The 17,465-nt window shown below is 36.2% G+C and overlaps 3 protein-coding genes across 7 annotated transcripts; 1 reads left to right on the forward strand and 2 right to left on the reverse strand.

Moving 5' to 3' along the window:
- On the forward strand, nucleotides 819-3,810 carry LOC104777058. Of its 2 annotated transcripts, none has more exons than XM_010501257.1 (6): nucleotides 819-957; nucleotides 1,336-1,531; nucleotides 2,059-2,610; nucleotides 2,698-3,115; nucleotides 3,214-3,295; nucleotides 3,401-3,810. In XM_010501257.1, the coding sequence occupies exons 1-6, from the start codon at nucleotides 934-936 to the stop codon at nucleotides 3,608-3,610; spliced, it is 1,482 nt and encodes a 493-aa protein (XP_010499559.1). In that variant the 5' UTR covers nucleotides 819-933; the 3' UTR covers nucleotides 3,611-3,810. The 2 variants fall into 2 exon arrangements, with proteins under 2 accessions (XP_010499559.1, XP_010499560.1); XM_010501258.1 differs by having other exon boundaries at nucleotides 2,059-2,598.
- LOC104777060 (auxin response factor 6-like) lies at nucleotides 7,209-12,398 on the reverse strand. Of its 4 annotated transcripts, none has more exons than XM_010501262.2 (14): nucleotides 11,345-12,398; nucleotides 11,116-11,228; nucleotides 10,926-11,024; nucleotides 10,780-10,836; nucleotides 10,539-10,694; nucleotides 10,363-10,447; nucleotides 10,182-10,272; nucleotides 9,934-10,098; nucleotides 9,703-9,825; nucleotides 9,545-9,620; nucleotides 9,306-9,453; nucleotides 8,025-9,220; nucleotides 7,756-7,946; nucleotides 7,209-7,664 (listed from the first exon to the last, which is right to left on the reverse strand). In XM_010501262.2, the coding sequence occupies exons 1-14, from the start codon at nucleotides 11,385-11,387 to the stop codon at nucleotides 7,448-7,450; spliced, it is 2,760 nt and encodes a 919-aa protein (XP_010499564.1). In that variant the 5' UTR covers nucleotides 11,388-12,398; the 3' UTR covers nucleotides 7,209-7,447. The 4 variants fall into 4 exon arrangements, with proteins under 4 accessions (XP_010499564.1, XP_010499562.1, XP_010499561.1 ...); XM_010501260.2 differs by having other exon boundaries at nucleotides 9,703-9,843; XM_010501259.2 differs by having other exon boundaries at nucleotides 9,703-9,843; nucleotides 11,116-11,234.
- LOC104778950 lies at nucleotides 13,947-16,026 on the reverse strand. The gene is made up of 3 exons (XM_010503353.2): nucleotides 15,363-16,026; nucleotides 14,399-15,249; nucleotides 13,947-14,120 (listed from the first exon to the last, which is right to left on the reverse strand). The coding sequence occupies exons 1-3, from the start codon at nucleotides 16,024-16,026 to the stop codon at nucleotides 13,947-13,949; spliced, it is 1,689 nt and encodes a 562-aa protein (XP_010501655.2).

A 17,465-nucleotide genomic window follows, 5' to 3' on the forward strand; every position in this document is an offset into this window, starting at 1 on the left:
CTTCGGTTCTTCTTTAAAACTAACCAAGAAAAAAAATCATTATATGAGGAAAATAAATACCATTTTATTATTCTGAACCAAATAGGCAAATGCTGTATGGGGGGTTCTGATTTTTTTTTCTTTTAATTATTAGGTTAACAGTGAAAGAAGAAACGATTCTCAGAGTTCATTATGATGGGTATAAATAATAAATACACTTTTTTAACTAGTGATCTATTTATAGACTCTTCAGTTATCAGTGAATTTTTATGAAGTTTTCTTTTTGGCATGTAGTTCAATTTTTGTTCTCTTTTATTCCAAACTCTTTATCTCAAAAAAAAAAGAATCAAAATGATTACCATGGTAATGATTAGACTCGTTTTCTCTTCTTTTTATTTAAACTCAAATTAAACTTTGTTAAAATACTCTAATTTCATCATATATCCAATTGCTTTGTGTCTCTAATACATCTGTTTTGTTTTCTCTCTATTTGAATAAATAAATTAGAAGAATTTTCCAAACTTAATTGGATAGAAACAAGAAAAATTGTTGTATTCTTGGATTACAACACAAGAAAACAAAAAGTACTCAAAACCAAAAATAAACTGTTGATGTAATTAGGTGACGTGTCAAAATCAGAACGGTGATATGATGATGAAGAGCTAGCAAAATGTGGACCGGCGTGCACAGTCCCACCCTATTTGAGAAGTCGTATATAAATTCCAAAATATATATTCGTCTTTTGTCCCAATCATTATCTAAAAAATTCCCAAAAACCCCTATTAGAGAAAAAAAAAAAAGAGAAGAAGCTAGGAGTTAGGAACAAAGTTAAAACAAAACAAAATCTCATTTGTCTCTCTTCTTCAGTTCTTCTTCTTCCTCTTGCTCTTCTTCTTCTTGTATCTGTAAATATATAGAGAAAATAAAGAAGAAAAGATTTGGGCATTGACAATAATGGATTACGAGAGGATAGAGAAGGTACAGTTTCATTTTAAATCTTTTTTTTTTTTCTTTTTTTCTCTATCAATTCAAGTACGTACAACATTTCTCTGGTTTTTGAATCTTGTTTGTACTTCTCTGTTTGTTTTTGTCCTCATTATTACACTCTCTGCTTAAGATTTTTTAGGATCCATTTTATGTTACAGTGAGTTTCACTTCTACCTTTAACTTTCCTACTATTCAATTTTAGAAATTTTTGTCCTTTTCAGTTTTGTTCTATCAGAATTTTTTTTTTTGATATGTCTTGTCTTTTTTGAACTATTGAATTTTCATATTAACAAACTAAAAAAAAAAAAAAATCAAGAAAAATTCACTAATTTTTTAAATGTTTTAATATATGTGTATAATAAATTGCAGAAGAGCATAATCTCGCCAACGAAGCTGCGGATGAAGCTAATGGGTCCTCACAATAACAAGAAGAAAGAAGGATCCAAGTCTAACAGTAACTCTTCAAGAACTTCTCCTTCTCGTCTTCAGATTTCAGATGACACCGAGTTCTCCAAGAACAGCTTGTTAGCTTCTCATACTTATTCTGACGACGACGACAATAATGGTTTTTTTCCCTTTCTCTCTCTCTCCTCTTCCGTATCACAGTTTGATCATGTAATCAACTTAAGTCTCTGGTCTTTGCTCTGTTCTTTCGCTAAAGTGCGTGTTTTTTTCACCTGTTCTTTTCGTCTATGTGCTATACGTTACAATTGGAGTCTTTAGCTCGATTCAACTCCGGAACTTGGGCTAAAGTTTTTGTCTTTGCTTTGTTCTGTTTTGGTCCTCAACACTTGGCTAAAGCTTGTATCTTTGTTCTGTTTTGGTCCTCAACACTTGGCTACAGCTTGTATCTTTGTTCTTGTTTTGATATAACACTTGGCTAAAGCTTGTGTCTTTGTTCTGTTTTGGTCCTCAACACTTTGCTTAAGCTTGTGTCTTTGTTCTGTTCTTGGATAAAGTTTGTGTCTTTGACCTCTTCTTTGTTTGGTCTCTCTGTTCTATACTACAATTTGAAGTCTTTTCATCGATTTCACTCCTGAATTTGGCTAAATTTTGTTTCTTTGCTCTGTTCTTGTTGTGTGTGACGTCTAGTGGCGGTTACAACTACGGATGTCGAAGTAGCTAAACTTCCAAATGAGCCAGTTCTGGATCTAACCGAGAACGACAATCAAACCTCGAGACATGATGGTGTTGTGAAGGAAAACGATCAACCAAGACTGCAGCAATATAGAAAAGGGGACTTGAGTATGGCTTCTCACATGATGAGACCTCAAGAAGATGAGAACCTTGATTATGACAGTAACGCTAGCTCTTCAAGCTTCGAGTTTCACCGAGCTCGTGGCGAGCGTTCGAATCAGAATCATGGGTCAAGAGCTTACCCTTCGAGACAAATGCCATCCAAATGGAATGATGCTGAGAAGTGGATAATGAGCAGACAGAACATGGTGATGAGGAAGAACGGTCAAGGGAACCGGGTGCCCGTTAGAGTTGTGCCTGATAATGCAGGTTACGAGCATAACAAATCTAGGATGGATTCGTGCCACTATGGAGGAAACTCGTTGATCGATCAATCTGCACAAAGCAATGATCTTGTGGATACAACAAAGGTTTCATCACATGATAACACAATAGGTAAAAAGAAAGGTGACTACTTTTGTTTTGGCGAAATTGTTTGATTCTTGAAGATGACCACGGAGCTTGACAAGATAAGTATTTTAATATGTTTTGAAGGTGGTCCTGCGATTCGTTCTGTATGTATGAGAGATATGGGAACTGATATGACACCAATACCGAGTCAAGAACCTTCAAGATCTGTCACACCAGTTGATGCAACAACTCCTCTTCGAAGCCCGACCTCATCTCTCCCTTCGACTCCTAGAGGTGGCCAACAGCAGGACTCTTCTTTGTCGCAAGACCAGTCGAAAAACACAAGAAGAGAACTATCTGAGGAGGAAGAGAAAGCGAAGACGAGGAGAGAGATTGTAGCTCTTGGAGTTCAGCTAGGGAAGATGAACATTGCGGCTTGGGCAAGTAAAGAAGAAGAGGAGAACAATAAAAAAAATGAAGATGCAGAGGAGGCACAGAAGATTGAGTTTGAAAAACGAGCTACTGCATGGGAAGAAGCAGAGAAATCCAAACATAATGCAAGGTCTGTGTGCTCCTATGACCTAAACCAATATTTCTTGCTTTGCAGGTAAAGAGCAAAGACTTAATGTGTTGTTTCTTTTTGAAACTCAAAATATTTAGGTATAAGCGTGAGGAAATCAGAATCCAAGCTTGGGAAAGTCAAGAGAAAGCCAAACTCGAAGCAGAAATGCGACGTATTGAGGTATGTAAGGCGTTTTCTGATCAAAATTCTTATTCCCTTTGAAACTTTTGATTGGTCTCTCACACCAAATTCATTGCTAAAGATTATATAAACTTCTGTTGGTAGGCTAAAGTTGAGCAGATGAAAGCTGAAGCTGAAGCAAAGATAGTGAAAAAAATTGCGATGGCTAAGCAAAGGTCAGAAGAGAAACGGGCTTTGGCGGAAGCTAGAAAATTCCGTGACGCTGAAAAGGCAGTAGCTGAAGCCCAATATATCCGGGAAGCTGGTCGAATACCGGCTTCTGGTTACAAGATATGTTGTGGTTGGTTCTCATGAGGCACTAGATTGAGTTTTTGGGCTTTGAGTAAACCAAGATTGGACTCTCAGATCCCCTTTTGTGTAATATATAAATGGAATGCATTTTTATGTTGCATAGATTCAAAAGAGAATGCCAAAGATTGTGCCTTAGGTTAGGGATTCCTATTGCCTTCAGGAACAAGTTAACAATCCAAGAATTGAAAAAACAAATTGCTAGAGACGAACTCTTTGCTTTTATAGGTTTTGCTTGTTGATAGACATTAGGCCTCTAAGACTCAAACAAATTTGAAATGGTTCACTTGCAACCGGACAGCAGTTGTACCTATCATCATCTAGAGGCCCTCTTTGGTTTCGCTGAAATATTTGGGCTTCGACCGATGGACTCAATGTTTAAAAATGAGTACAACTGTTGACCCAAAAAGTTTCACTGTGATAGAAAGATTTCAAATGTATTCTTTTTGTATGTATATATGATTCCAAATCTAAAAATCTTCTCTTCAAGAAGCAGGAATGACAGATTGAACGTCTTATTGGATATGCAGCCAAGTTATATGTGCGTCGTCCTCATATCATCATTCGAGTTCAAACTCACATATTGTAAAAAAAATAAAAAAATTATATACATTCTGTATCTATGCTTAGAAAATCCATATCCCATATTCCGATTGCAAGCCGGCCCCTGTATACTTTGAAACAAAATGAGCCATTTGCCTCATATTCCAAAATCCAAAGACACTATTGATTTTTAAATCTCTAATCAAAGAAAATAGTCTTATTGATACTTTAGAATTTGAAGTTGTTGTTTCTTCGACCTTCGTACGTAACTTCGTTCGCTTGAGTCTTCTTCTCCCACGAACCATTTTTATTATTCTTCCTCTCCAACTAAAAGTTGTAAGAGATGTTTGGTCAAAAGGCAAGATAGTTGAAATGTTGAAGTCTCTTTTAAAAGCATGGAAGATGGAATGTTAAACTATGTCACAACAAGTGAGGTTGGATAACTTGGCTATCATATAACCGGATTCCTTTTCTTTTACCAAAAAAATAAACTTGGCTATCATATAATCGAAATGAATTTGGTTAGAAAACTCGAATATGAAAGTTTGGAAAGATTTTGTAGAAAAATATCAAAAGTATGCTTACAAATCTGGTTATATCAACGATTTAATTAGACTTTTATCGATCATTTTTTCCCAAATGTAATACTCCCTCCGTTTTAAAATATAGGATGTTTTAGTGAAAACACGCATATTAAGAAAGAGTTACTTTTAAAAAGTTTAACCAATCATAAATAAGTCTGCATAATATAAAATATAAATTTAATCTAAAAATTGTATAGAAAGTTGGAAACATCTTATATTATGAAACAAAAATACTTCTCTAAACATCTTATATTATGAAACGGAGGGAGTATGTTTTATGATTGACTGAAACTCAATCATAATCATCCTTAAAATATATTTATACAAAATACTCATTTTGTTTTAACTCCCTTCAAACCTCTAGAAAAAACATGGGTAAGTAGTATAGCTAGGATCACTACGTACTAGCTATGCTATTTTTTTTACAGTTTGCAGTAGTTCAGTTAGAAGTTCTGGCATACTCAAGCTTGGATCGTACTTCGCTAACAATGCATGGTTGTCCGGTTGTTCCATTGCATTGAAACCATCCTTACAAAATAGAATTAATGTGATAAAGGGATCACTCAGTGAAACGGTAACAGAGTAGTTAGTACAACGAAAGGATGGTCCAAAGAATTTTTTTTTTCTTTGGTCTTACAACTCAAAAAAGTGCCTTTATTTACTTTGTTCAAAAAGTGCTTCAACAATCAATAATTATCACATTTGACGTTTTCTGTTCGTCGTTTTTAAAAGAGATAAATGAGAAAGATAGTCGAACAATAACAAAATTACATATCCACTCAAAACCCTTATGCCTTATCGCTAAAAGCTTATTTTGGTTATATCCATTTTTAATTTCCATACATCTATAGATAGAAAGTAAGGATTATATTTTCATTCCACTACGAGTTTAACAGTGCAAATATCATTTTATTATTTCTATTTGGTAATGAGACAAAATCAGAAATATTACTACTAGATAAATTCTTCAATAGCAAACTTCAAAATAAATTATGCTCTCCATCAACAAAATAACTAAAGCATGAAATGTTTTCTGTAAGTCAGATTACGGTTCTAAGATCCTACTCTTCAATAGATTAATATGTTCATCACAAAAATAATATATATATCAGAAATAATAGAGTGGTGCACTGATGCATGCATGCTTTTAAAGTAATGAATTCAAAGAATTACACGTTCACTTTCAGCCTTTGAATCTCAAATAAAACAAACCAGAATTTTTTTAATTATGCAGTAATATTAAAGTCATGAAAATTCCTATAAAGTTGAAAATATATATATAGTTATGACATATAATCTAGAAAAGACATATGATTCTTTGTGTAGATATATATAGACAAAAGTTATATTCTTAGATCTTCATTTGAATCTATTCTTAACCACGTAATGAATGGCTATAACATCCTATGGATGACTAGAATTAATAATTGATTTTGTAAGAAGAAGAAATAACTTTAAAAAGGAGAAAAAAGGTAAATAAAGAAAATGAAAAGAAAAAAAAAAGTGAGAACTTTCAGAATGATGGGTCACCATGCACTATTTAATTAGGGTTCATGAAAGTGCCCTAACTTGTGTCATCTATAAATGTCCCTACCACATGCACCCAACATTATTTTCAACCATTCCCAATTTCTTACTTAGAATATAGAGTCCCACCACTATAAAGATTTATGTGAATCACATTCATACACCACACATCAAAACCAAATGCTTACAAATATCTCTTTATCAGATTTGTTATTTCTTTGACTCAATAAAATGTATAAAACATGGTCTTTCATTCATTGGCCACTCTATTATATCGTAATGGGCAATCAAACAAGAACTATCAAATACCAAACTAAATCATAAATTCTTCTAAACTAATAATTTGAAGATGCCCAATTCATAGCTAACCATATCCCAATCTGTTAAAAGCCAACAAAAAAGTTAACTCGCAACTCGCAAGAGATATATTTCCAAATTCACCAGTTCGATCAATCATTGAAACGACTTGGATTTGTAAGTATATAGCCCGAGTTATGCATACCCTTACGTTTACGTTTCCATGTTATACAACAATAATCTAATCATCATCATAAATTCATAACATAAGACGTGAACAAAAACCTTACTCATTCTAAACTTCTTTTATTGAACCGCCTCGTTTTTTTCTTCTCCGAGGCTAGGACATATATTAATTTACCTACCAATAAAGGTGTCCTACGAACTACGGATCGATACGTGTCTAGCGAAAAAAGGTACTGCTGACGCAGAACGAGATCTAATTTTAGGGTAAAGCCCTAAATTGCGGGTCGGAATATTTCGGTGTTTCACACAACAAAACCACAAAACGCTTTCACTTCTGATAAAGGAATTGGGACCCAATCCCTTTCTATGTGGACCATTAAGGTCAGACAAAGTCTTAATATAACTCCAAAATAGCACTTCACTATCATATTGATAGAAGAAGTGAGTAAAGAAAAAGACATACAGAGTTGAGTAAAAATATTCATATGATTAAGAAAAAGAAAAAAAGACCAAAAGATCTTATAATTACAGTATTACGACAGAAGGATTATATAGTTTTTTTGTTTCCACAAAGGCAAAGGCACAACTCCCTTTTTTTTTTATAAGTTATAAAGAGAGATTTTTGCTAGTAATTAAACTAAAAGAGGATCTCACTACTAATTTTATAAGATTGAAACTTAACTTGAATGGGGTTTTCTTTATACTTCTAGTAGTTGAATGTACCCCCAACTGATGCGATACCGTTACCGAGATTCCTCGGGTCTGACCTGTTCCCAAAGTCATCACAGTTCCCGTTGCTCGGGAGCTTATCGACATTGTTGGAAGATGGCGCGGAATTGAGAAGCTCAAGGCCTCTTTTACCCATTTGTTGCACTTCTTGTGGTGACAATATCTTAATGCACCACACGCTGCTCACAAACTCCCTGTTGATAAATGATAAATGCGGGTTAGTAAATATGGAAATGGACAAAACAACAAAAGCTGAGCTGTGTGATTAGTAAGTAGTAAACTCACGGCCAAGGGTCATCGCCGAGGAGAAGAACGTCGTTCTCTCGGTCAACAAATACAAGCTGCCAGCCTGATCTCACAGGGTCTTCTAATTGGCCTTCGAGGCCAAACATGCGAGCAAGCTCGCTTCGCAGCTCGTGGTAGCTGCTAAACTTCGATATATCTAACGATCTCCCAAAAGACCCTGACTTGTACACCTGCAAACAAAAAGTATCACTACGTGTACAAAAAAGGAAAACACTTTGGGTAGGAAAAGAACATAACTAAGGTTTTACCTTCACAAAGGTATTAGATTGTGGGTTCTCGGAACCAATGTTTTCTGAGGACTGTAGAAAACCTGATTCATCTATGCAACTGGATGGTGTGGTCATTGCAAGATTACCCGAGAAATCGTTGTTGAAGTTAGATGATGTGAAGGGTAAAGTCGTGGAGTCGCCACCTTCAATGCCAATGCTTCTAAGGTTTGACATTCCGTTCGGCATCAAAAGAGAAGATGAGTCTATGTTGACTCCGAAGAGAAGATGGCTATGCGGGTCTGAGGCACTTCCTTCTTGCTCGATTGAACACTCTCTACCACCGGGAAATGGAGGCAACGAGACTGCGTTAGGAGGAACGTTGCTTGTGTGGGACTGTCCCAGTTGCTCCATTACGGACTGAGTGTTGTTACCAGCTCCAGAGTGCTGGAACGATGAATCAACTGCAGGACGCTTTGATGGCCAACCGGATGAAGTCATTGCAGAGTTAGTCCTAGTGAGGTTGAGCAGTTGAGATGACTCGTCTTGAGAGAAGTTACTGAGAAGACTGTGAAGCGGGGAAATAGGATTGTCTCCTCCATTGGTGTCGGAGAAGCTTTGTTGATGACACAGAGAAGCCATGGACTGGAGTGGTGACGTGTTGGACTGAGAAGCAGAACCAAACTGAGACATAGTGGAAACAACAGCAGGACTGGATGCTGACGGATTATGATTATCCACTACTTGCTGCTGCTGCTGCTGCTGCTGTTGAGAAAGTAGATTGTTTGACTGTGACTGAGACTGAGACTGCGACTGGTGGGTTTCAGGAACGCCGAGATACGCCTGTTGCTGCTGATGCTGAGAGAGCTGTTGCTGCTGCTGCTGAGAGAGCTGCTGTTGCTGCTGCTGCTGAGAGAGTTGTTGTTGCTGCTGAGAGAGTTGCTGCTGCAGCATCTGCGGCTGCACTAAAGACGGAGATTGCATTGAGAATCCCGAAGAATTTTGGAACTGAAGAAGTGAAGCAGCAGCTTTTGCGGGATCAATGCCTCTCATGTCTTGAAGTGCAGCTGCAGCCATTGCTTGGTAAACATCGTTTTGCATACCAAGCAAGCCTGACGTATCAAGCCTCGGCTGCATCCACGGGTTTACTCCCATACCTTGAAAGTTTAAAGATTGGAGTCCACGATCCCACATAAGCGGCGAACTCATACTCATACCCATGTCATCTTCTTTAAGGCCTACAAGGAAAGGAAAGGCAACCGAGATTAGAAGATACAAAAGACTCTTGAGAGATGAACCAACAAGTTTTGAATTTTACAATACCATGGAAAGATGGGAGACCAGGAGGCCAAGGACGTTTAAGCCTGAGAGGGAAAGGAGATGGATACATCGGGAATGTCGTTAATGGTTCAATTTCCCACAAGGAAACCCTCGGTTGTCTCTCTCCTGCAGTAGACTCGTCCCACCCAACCTACATTTTGATCAGACTGTGAATGTTACATATGAGAAAGTAAAGATTAATGAATAAAGTTTCACATAAGGTTTGGTTTTGGAGCTAAAACCTTAACGGACCGCCAATGAGAATTAGCCCAACGAGTAGGATCTAGATCACAAATGCCAGTTATTGTACCCATGTACCTGACAATAAACAAAGACAATTGAGGACATTCCAGCTGCAAAAAGCAGAGTAAAAATATAGGAATTCTGATTATTCACCTACCGACGAACACTTGACTCTTCGGTTTCAAACAGCATCCTAAACCGCATGCCAACAGAGACGCGAGTGTGATAAACCGCTTTCACATACTTAGCTAGGGGTATAACGAACTCTGATGGACTCGCCCTGAAGAAAAGCGGATTCCTTTAAACGCGAAATGCAGATCAACACATAAGCACATTCTTGTGCATTCTTATGCATAAGCAGCGCATTATTATGGATCTAAAACCGTACCTTGGGTTATAGAAGATAGTGAACCGGCTGTTTGTGGCGGCAGCATGAGCTGCTGCAGCAAGAAGACCTAAATGCATACTGTCACTTGACAGAACAGATGAAGGCATGACAGTTTGTGGTCGGTTCGCTCGCCTTATACCAAGAAGCAATTGATTCTTATCATTCCTAGAATTATAAAATATTTGAGTTAGTTCCAAGATTCGCAGGTCTCACTTAAAAAAGAACAAATTGAAAGAAACGTTTCTAACCAGATGAAAAGCACAGAGTCACCAGCAACAAGCCTTTTAGCACTCACAAATACGCTCCAACCCGTAGTAAGGAGATGTCTCTTTGGTTGGCCTGAAAGGCGGAAACAAATGCAGAGTACATAAACCTCTTTGTTCTTAGGTTATCAATACAGAGCTTGGATTAATCAAAAAGAAAGCTAACCTCGGAATATATGCCTGAACTTCCATTCGTTATCATGCAGATCCCTCGCCATCAACTCTTGAGCTGGAGGCTGTTGTGAGTAATCCTGAAGAAACAAATAACATTTTCTGGTTAAAGAGGCAACAATAGCTAAGGTTAAAAGTTAAAATTTCATATGAACTAGAGGATGTATTTACCAAGGGAGGGAAAACTTTCTCAGCAGCTCGGCGAGGCACAGAGAAACCTCCATGAGTGCTTGTATCACTAGCTGTCAGAGTTTTACAGAAATAGTTTGTAGGTTGTCTACTCGGGACACCTAATTCCGCCGGAAGGTAAGGATCTTTTTGCTCTTGCTGCATTCAATCAAAGCAAAAAAATTTCAGGACACCGACAAATTCGGCGTAAATGAAGTATAGATTCAGAGGGAAAGTCTCATACCGCATTCAAAGGTTGTAAAGTCATCTGTGCATAGACTTCATCAGTCTCAACATCAGCCTGAAATTATAAGGAAACATGTTATTAATTAACACAGAACAGAACAAAACACTCTGAGAAGTTCTTTTTCATAAAAACAAGCTCCTCACATGCATTGTGACATTGTGAAGCTGACAGATAAGCTGCGGATGCAAGCTTGGATAGTTTGGTATATGAGCATCCACTTCTTTGTTGGTCGAAGCAGCGACCTGAAAAAATGTTCACAGAAGCTTAAGTAATCTGTAACCAAAAAAGGAAAGATTAGAATCCCAAACCAATAAAGGAAGGAGATAAAAAAACCTGTTCACTGTGACCTTGAGGGAAATACACAACTCTGCTTCCAACAGGAGGTAACGAGACAAGAGGACCAGCACAAGCATGCCAGAGCTCAGAATTAAGAACTCTCTTCTCTCCTGTAACTTTGAATCCAAAACAAAACACACAAAGTTAGTTTAAGTATATCAAGAAACCAAAGAGAGAGAGAGAGAGAGAGAGAGAGAGAAAGAGGGAAAATTATGAGAAGAAGTACCTTCATGAGGTTGAGGATTAAACCCAGCTGAAGACAATCTCATTTTGTGATAACTTATAGAAGCAAACAGCAATAACAAAGAAATTAAAAAAAAAAAAGAGAAGTAGTTGTCTTCAAAGATCCAAGATTTCTGAAGATGCCCAAATGTAATTATGAGGAAGAGACACAAAAAGCATAACTTTTTTTAACTGTTTCCCTCCACCTCCCACCCATTCACCAACCAAATCTTTTTCACAATCTAAAAAAAAAAAACCCTAAAAATTATAAAATAACTGTTTTCTTCTAATCTCCTTCACAGAACTGAATCAGCCAAATAAGCTCGCAATCTTGGTCTCACCAACTTCAAAGCCGCTTCTTCGATTCTTCAACTCCTTCATACTTGTAAACTACTCACCCAGTAACAATCCCACTCATAACTCCCATTAAAAATTAAATAAAAAGCTCAAAACTTTAATTGTCCTTTGGTTTTCTCCAGAAAAACCCACCACCGCTAAAAAGCTCAGAAGCCAAGAAAAGGAGAAAAAAAGAAAGAAAACACAGATCTCGAGCTAAATAAAAAAACGACAAGAGGTGGCGTCGTTTCAGATTAAGAACAGAGAGATCTTCTTCTTTCAAGCTTAGCTTGGTCTAACCGATGAGATCCCAAGAGGAGTATGATTGATTAATGGGGGAGGAAGATCAGGAAATGAGAAGTAAGAAAGATATGGGGCATGCACTTGTTCAACTGTTGCAGAACATGGGTACAGTCAGAATAATCAAACCCAACCCCCCCCCCAAAGAAAAAGAAAAAAAAAAGTATAGACAAAGATAGAAAGAAAGAGACGGTTTTTATTTTTTTTATTTCTTTCGATTTGTAAAGTGATAAAAAACTGAGAAGACTGATTATATTTCCGGTAGCGAAGTACGGGGGCGACGTGGCGGTGCTATTGTTATTGTTATTTGTTTATTCTCTCTTCTGCAAAAAGTTTTTACAAACTTCTCTCTCTCTTATTTGAATCAGGAGAAGAAGAACGACAATGGCAGTTTTAGACCCGAACCCGAACGGAGCGGGTCTTTGATTTTCTGATTAAAACATTTTTAAAGCAACTTGTTTGTGTTTCCGAAAGGACACTTACATTTACTCATTTACCCTTTTTGTTTCTTTTTTATTACAGTTGGGGACTCGTGCCTTTTTTTTTTAAAACAAAAATTGATTTAAAAAACAAAGATTGTGCTTCTCCCGTTGAAAAAAAAAAAAAAAAAAAATGTGCTTCTCCCGAAATTTTAAGAACTTCGTTGCTATTATAAAAAAAATGTGCTTCATTTATTTATTCTCCCGTCCATGAAAATAAATAAATGAAGAAGTACTATATAGTGGTTTTAATAATACATCCCGTCATATACTACTATTATACTCACACCAAAAAAAAAATATACTACTATTATACATCCCGTCATCCCGTCGTATTTCTTTCTATTTTTATTTTTTTGTATATCATAGTTTTTTTTTGTTAAAGAATCCTTTGTATATCCTAGTCTTATATAAAAAAGTTGTTTGTGGGATTTTTTCCACTAATCGATAACTAATTATAATCTTGACTCTGATTAGTGCATTTATTAACATCATAAACTGTTCTAATACTCATCAATCAACAAATTGATTGGAAAAAAGTGAAGGAAAATCTTTATTAGAAAAAAAATTTGGAGAAGATAGTTAAAGCTTAGTTTTATAGGTTGCAAATGTAAAAACGAAGATGTAGTCAATATTGAAAAGAACATTTTTTCTTATCAAGAATCACTTAAACAATCTTATCAGATATGTTTAATCAGATTTACACACAGTCAACACGACTTGTCATTGACCAATTCTTAATCTAACCAAAACTTGTTAAGAACCCAAAAAGTTTTCGCTTGGCTCCTACTTTTTCTATACGGCTCAAGAAAAACCTTAAGCCTCAATACCAATATATATAGATAGCTAACATATCACGTCGGCTAACATACTTTCCTAATTTAAGATAACCCTAAATCTTCTTTATTTGATCCGATGATATCTTGCTAAACAATAAAGGAAACTCCAATATTCCAATTATAATTCGCCATATCATTCAACATCAGGTTCATTATTTCCTCGGCACAGCTTCTTCGAGTGTCTTACAGACTAACCTTGTTCCACCAAATGTTTTCATGCTTTCATTCTCCCCATTTTTATCTGAATGTGTCAACTCAAGTTTCATGCTTTCAATCTCCCCCATTTTATTTGAATGTGACAACTCAAACTCCAGATTTGAATACTACCAGAATCTTCCAAAAACATCCCCTTAGCCACATTCAGCTACAACATCACCAATATGCATACTCTCCCCCAGCGTGAGTGCACATTCTGATAAAAACAAGGATGAAGACATATAAGCAGGGAGACACAACAAGCTTCCTATCATGCCTTGTACCAAAAATAATCCTCAAGAGCTGTTATAATATCCTTAGGCTCAACCTTTGAAACACAACAATGTTGCAACACTTCTTGAAAATTCATTTCAACATAATGAGAGGTTTGCTCAACAACTGCAATTGCAGCATAATGATTCTTGTGACCTTGAAACTGTTTAGATATTGCTAAGACTCATGGCGATTCATCATTCCAATCAGCACTATTGGATCCAGTTGATTTAGTTGTGACTTTTTCTTGTACATGTTGTTCTGCAACACGCTTCTGTAGAACCTCAGGTTCAACCCCAACATTGTCTTCATTGATTATCTTCGAGAAATTGCAACATAGGTTGATCTCCTCAATTTCCTGGATTACTTGATTATATTGTCTTTCATAGGTTCAGAAACCTTACTGTAAAGATCCTTTTTAGCAACCCAAACTTTTCAACAGTGAGATGGGTCTATAAGACATTTCCTAGCCATCCAAAGTTCTCTAATCTTGTTCTTAAACTTATAACAAAAAGATCTGACATGCCCAGTTTTACCACAGTGAAAACACTCATAGATCCTACGTCCTCGCTTGGATTCAGTCCAACCTCTTCGCTTAGGTTGATGTTGTGTGTTCCTGGTTGGTACTACAGAGACCTTCTGTTGTACACCTTTTTCCAGAATACTTGACTCCGTTTCATGATTTGCATTGCTCTTAACAAAACTCACTGATTTATCACGAGACAACAGCTCAACAGTCTCCTCTTTGTGGTAACCTAGACCTCTATGCTGAGACCCTACAATTCCCATTGACAAAATCTCATCCAGTTTTTTTCCACCATTGTTTAACATTCTGATTTTCTTGTGATTCTCATTCAACTCTCTTTCTAAGCTTGTCGATCTTTCCTTCTCCAAACCATACAAATCTTGCAGATTTCTTAGCTTCTTTTCAAACAACTCCTTTTCAGCAGGAGGAAGTTCCTCACCAATCAATACTTCAGGCTTCCTTTCTTCTAACATATTGACTTTGGCTTCCAATTTCAGTTTTTCCTTGATAAGAAACAACTTTTCATTACACAACTGAACCCAATTGTCATACAAAACACAGTAGCTCTCTTTTGAAATCGACTCTTCACCATCATCATCTGAGCTTTCATCAGCTATGTCATCACTCTTAGCACTATATGCAAAAAGATTCAGCATTCCTCCTTCTTTTTCATCTCCATCACTCTCTGATTCTGAATCACTAAAGCTAACATATGCCTTATTATTTCTTTTCACCATGTTTGGACATTTAGATTTTAAATGTCCAATCCCTTTACATTCAAAGCACTTCATCTCCTTGCGCTTAACCATTGGACACTCAAGCTTGTAATGACCAAAACCAGCACATTCAAGACATTGAATCTCTTTTCTCCGATCAGCTTTTTCTTTCTCAGATATATTTGGCCTAGAACCAGACCTCTCTGTAGCACTTTGATTCCAGCGAGCTAACCCTCGTCCATGTCCTTTTTCAACACGTTTGAGAGCTTTTCAAATTTTCTTGCCATCAAGGACATGTTATCTTTTATCTCTTGCAACTGATCACTCCTGTCATCTGCCTTGAATGCAATTCATTTACCATGAATTCTCAGTTCTTCAGCAACTTCCATCTCCTCTGATTTTAGCATACCAACGAGATCCTCAAACTTCAAGGTGTCCGTGTTGCCAGATACCCTCATAACTGCTTTATGAGCTGCATACTTAGAAGGTAGACATCTAATTAATTTCTTAACCAGCTTGATATTTTTATAGATCTTACCAAGATTCTTTGCTTCATTAGCAATAACACTCAATTTTGCACTAAACTGTGAAATTGACTCTTCTGGATCCATCCTTAAGACTTCAAATTGAGATGCAAGTTGGTCTAATCTTGTTCTTTTGACACTTGAGTTTCCTTCATGAGTCTTCTGCAGAATGTCCCAAGCATCTTTAGCTGATTCACAACCTTGAACATGCTTAAACTCATCATCATCAATAGCTCCAAAGATAGCATTAAGAGCCCTAGCATTGTATTTAGACAAGTTCTTTTCTTCCACTGTCCAGTGTGCCTTAGGTTTAGTGATCTTGTCACCAGCTTCGGTTTTCTCATATGGAGGCTCCCAACCTTCTTCAACAGCCGTCCAAGCATCCTCACCTAGATTACGGATCAACTGAACCATGCGGACCTTCCAACGACCATAACTTTGTTCATCCAAGATCACAACCCTTTGAAGCATCATCAACTCATTACCCGATTGCATCATTATCCCAAGATCTCAACCTATAGCGAGTATAGAGCTCTCGTCGGTTGACTGCTCTGATACCAATTGTAAAAACGAAGATGCAGCCAATATTGAAAAGAACCTCTTTTTTTATTAAGAATCACTTAAACAATCTTACAAGATATGTTTAATCAGATTTACACACTGTCAACACGACTTGTCACTGACCAATTCTTAATCTAACCAAAACTTGTTAAGAACCCTAAAAGCTTATTCGCTTGGCTTCTACTTTTTCTATACGGCTAAAGAAAAACCTTAAGCCTCAATACAAATATATATAGATAGCTAACATATCACGTCGACTAACCTACTTTCCTAATTTAAGATAACCCCAAATCTTCTTTATTTGATCCGATGATATCTTGCTTAACAATAAAGGAAACTCCAATATTCCAATTATAATTCGCCACATCATTCAACCTCAGTTTCATTGTTTCCTGGGCACAGCTTCTTCCTGTGTCTTACAGACTAACCTTGTTCCACCAAATGTCTTCATGCTTTTAGCAAATACCAAATTCAGTTACTTGGCATTTTATCCTTTGTTTTTGGCATTTTAATCCTTTGTTTTTGGCATTTTATTCTTTTTTATCTAACACAAAAGAAAAAATAGTTCATATAATACTTTCATGAATTTTTTATACAAAAAAAAAATTAATTCGTTTTTTTATAATTTATGATAGTTTAATATCATAATTTACTATCGTTATGACAAAACTAATTCTTTAGCATTTTAACAAATTTTCATTTAACTATGTTTATATTTCATATAATGAAATAAATAATCTATTATTTTATATTTTTTATTTTCCAACTAAACTAATTTATTTATTTTACTAATTACTGTAATTTATATTATTCAACCACTACAATGTTACCAATCAAACTAAATACTAGCTACCACTCTCTTTAACTGTATCATTTTTTTCCTCTGCTATCTTTATGGGTGTCAAAATGGGTCAAGACTAATGGTTTAACTCAATTCAACTCAAATCAAGAACCCTAATGAGTTGAAAATTTTAATCCTAATGACTTGATGGGTTAAATGAGTTGATGATTAAATGAGTTAATGAGTCAAATGAGTTTGGTTATAATAGGTTTATGAGTTAACCTACTAACCCATCAATTTCTACATTATCAACCTAATATCATCAACATCATCATAATTTTCCCGCCAAAATCTCAAACCCTCAATTTTCCTGCCAAAAACACAAATCCGTAATTTTTGATAAAATTGGAATCCGTAGTTTTCTTGCCAAAATTCAGAATTTATAATTTTCACGCCAAAAAAGCAAACCCGCAATTTTCTCACCAAAATTCAAATCCGCAATTTCCCGCCAAAATCTCAAACCCACTATTTTTCCACCAAAATGTAAACTCATAAATTTCTCGCCAAAAACGCAAACCCGTAAATTTCCCGCCAA

Source organism: Camelina sativa, chromosome 3 (assembly GCF_000633955.1).
Source record: "Camelina sativa cultivar DH55 chromosome 3, Cs, whole genome shotgun sequence".
Taxonomy (NCBI): Eukaryota; Viridiplantae; Streptophyta; class Magnoliopsida; order Brassicales; family Brassicaceae; genus Camelina; species Camelina sativa.

What these genes read in the sequence shown, in the direction of transcription:
- LOC104777058 (XM_010501257.1), top strand. Translation starts at nt 934, where the DNA reads ATGGATTACGAGAGGATAGAGAAG. An exon ending in CACAATAGGTAAAAAGAAAG is followed by an intron (nt 2,611 to 2,697) that starts GTGACTACTTTT and finishes TATGTTTTGAAG; the next exon opens with GTGGTCCTGCGATTCGTTCT. An exon ending in AAATCCAAACATAATGCAAG is followed by an intron (nt 3,116 to 3,213) that starts GTCTGTGTGCTC and finishes CAAAATATTTAG; the next exon opens with GTATAAGCGTGAGGAAATCA.
- LOC104777060 (XM_010501259.2), bottom strand. Translation starts at nt 11,387, where the DNA reads ATGAGATTGTCTTCAGCTGGGTTTAATCCTCAACCTCATGAAG. An exon ending in TAATCCTCAACCTCATGAAG is followed by an intron (nt 11,235 to 11,344) that starts GTACTTCTTCTC and finishes TTGGATTCAAAG; the next exon opens with TTACAGGAGAGAAGAGAGTT. An exon ending in AATCTAATACCTTTGTGAAG is followed by an intron (nt 7,947 to 8,024) that starts GTAAAACCTTAG and finishes TTTTGTTTGCAG; the next exon opens with GTGTACAAGTCAGGGTCTTT.
- LOC104778950 (XM_010503353.2), bottom strand. Translation starts at nt 16,026, where the DNA reads ATGATGCAATCGGGTAATGAGTTGATGATGCTTCAAAGGGTTGTGATC. An exon ending in TGAAGAACTGAGAATTCATG is followed by an intron (nt 15,250 to 15,362) that starts GTAAATGAATTG and finishes GTGTTGAAAAAG; the next exon opens with GACATGGACGAGGGTTAGCT. An exon ending in AAAAAGGTGTACAACAGAAG is followed by an intron (nt 14,121 to 14,398) that starts GTCTCTGTAGTA and finishes CAAGTAATCCAG; the next exon opens with GAAATTGAGGAGATCAACCT.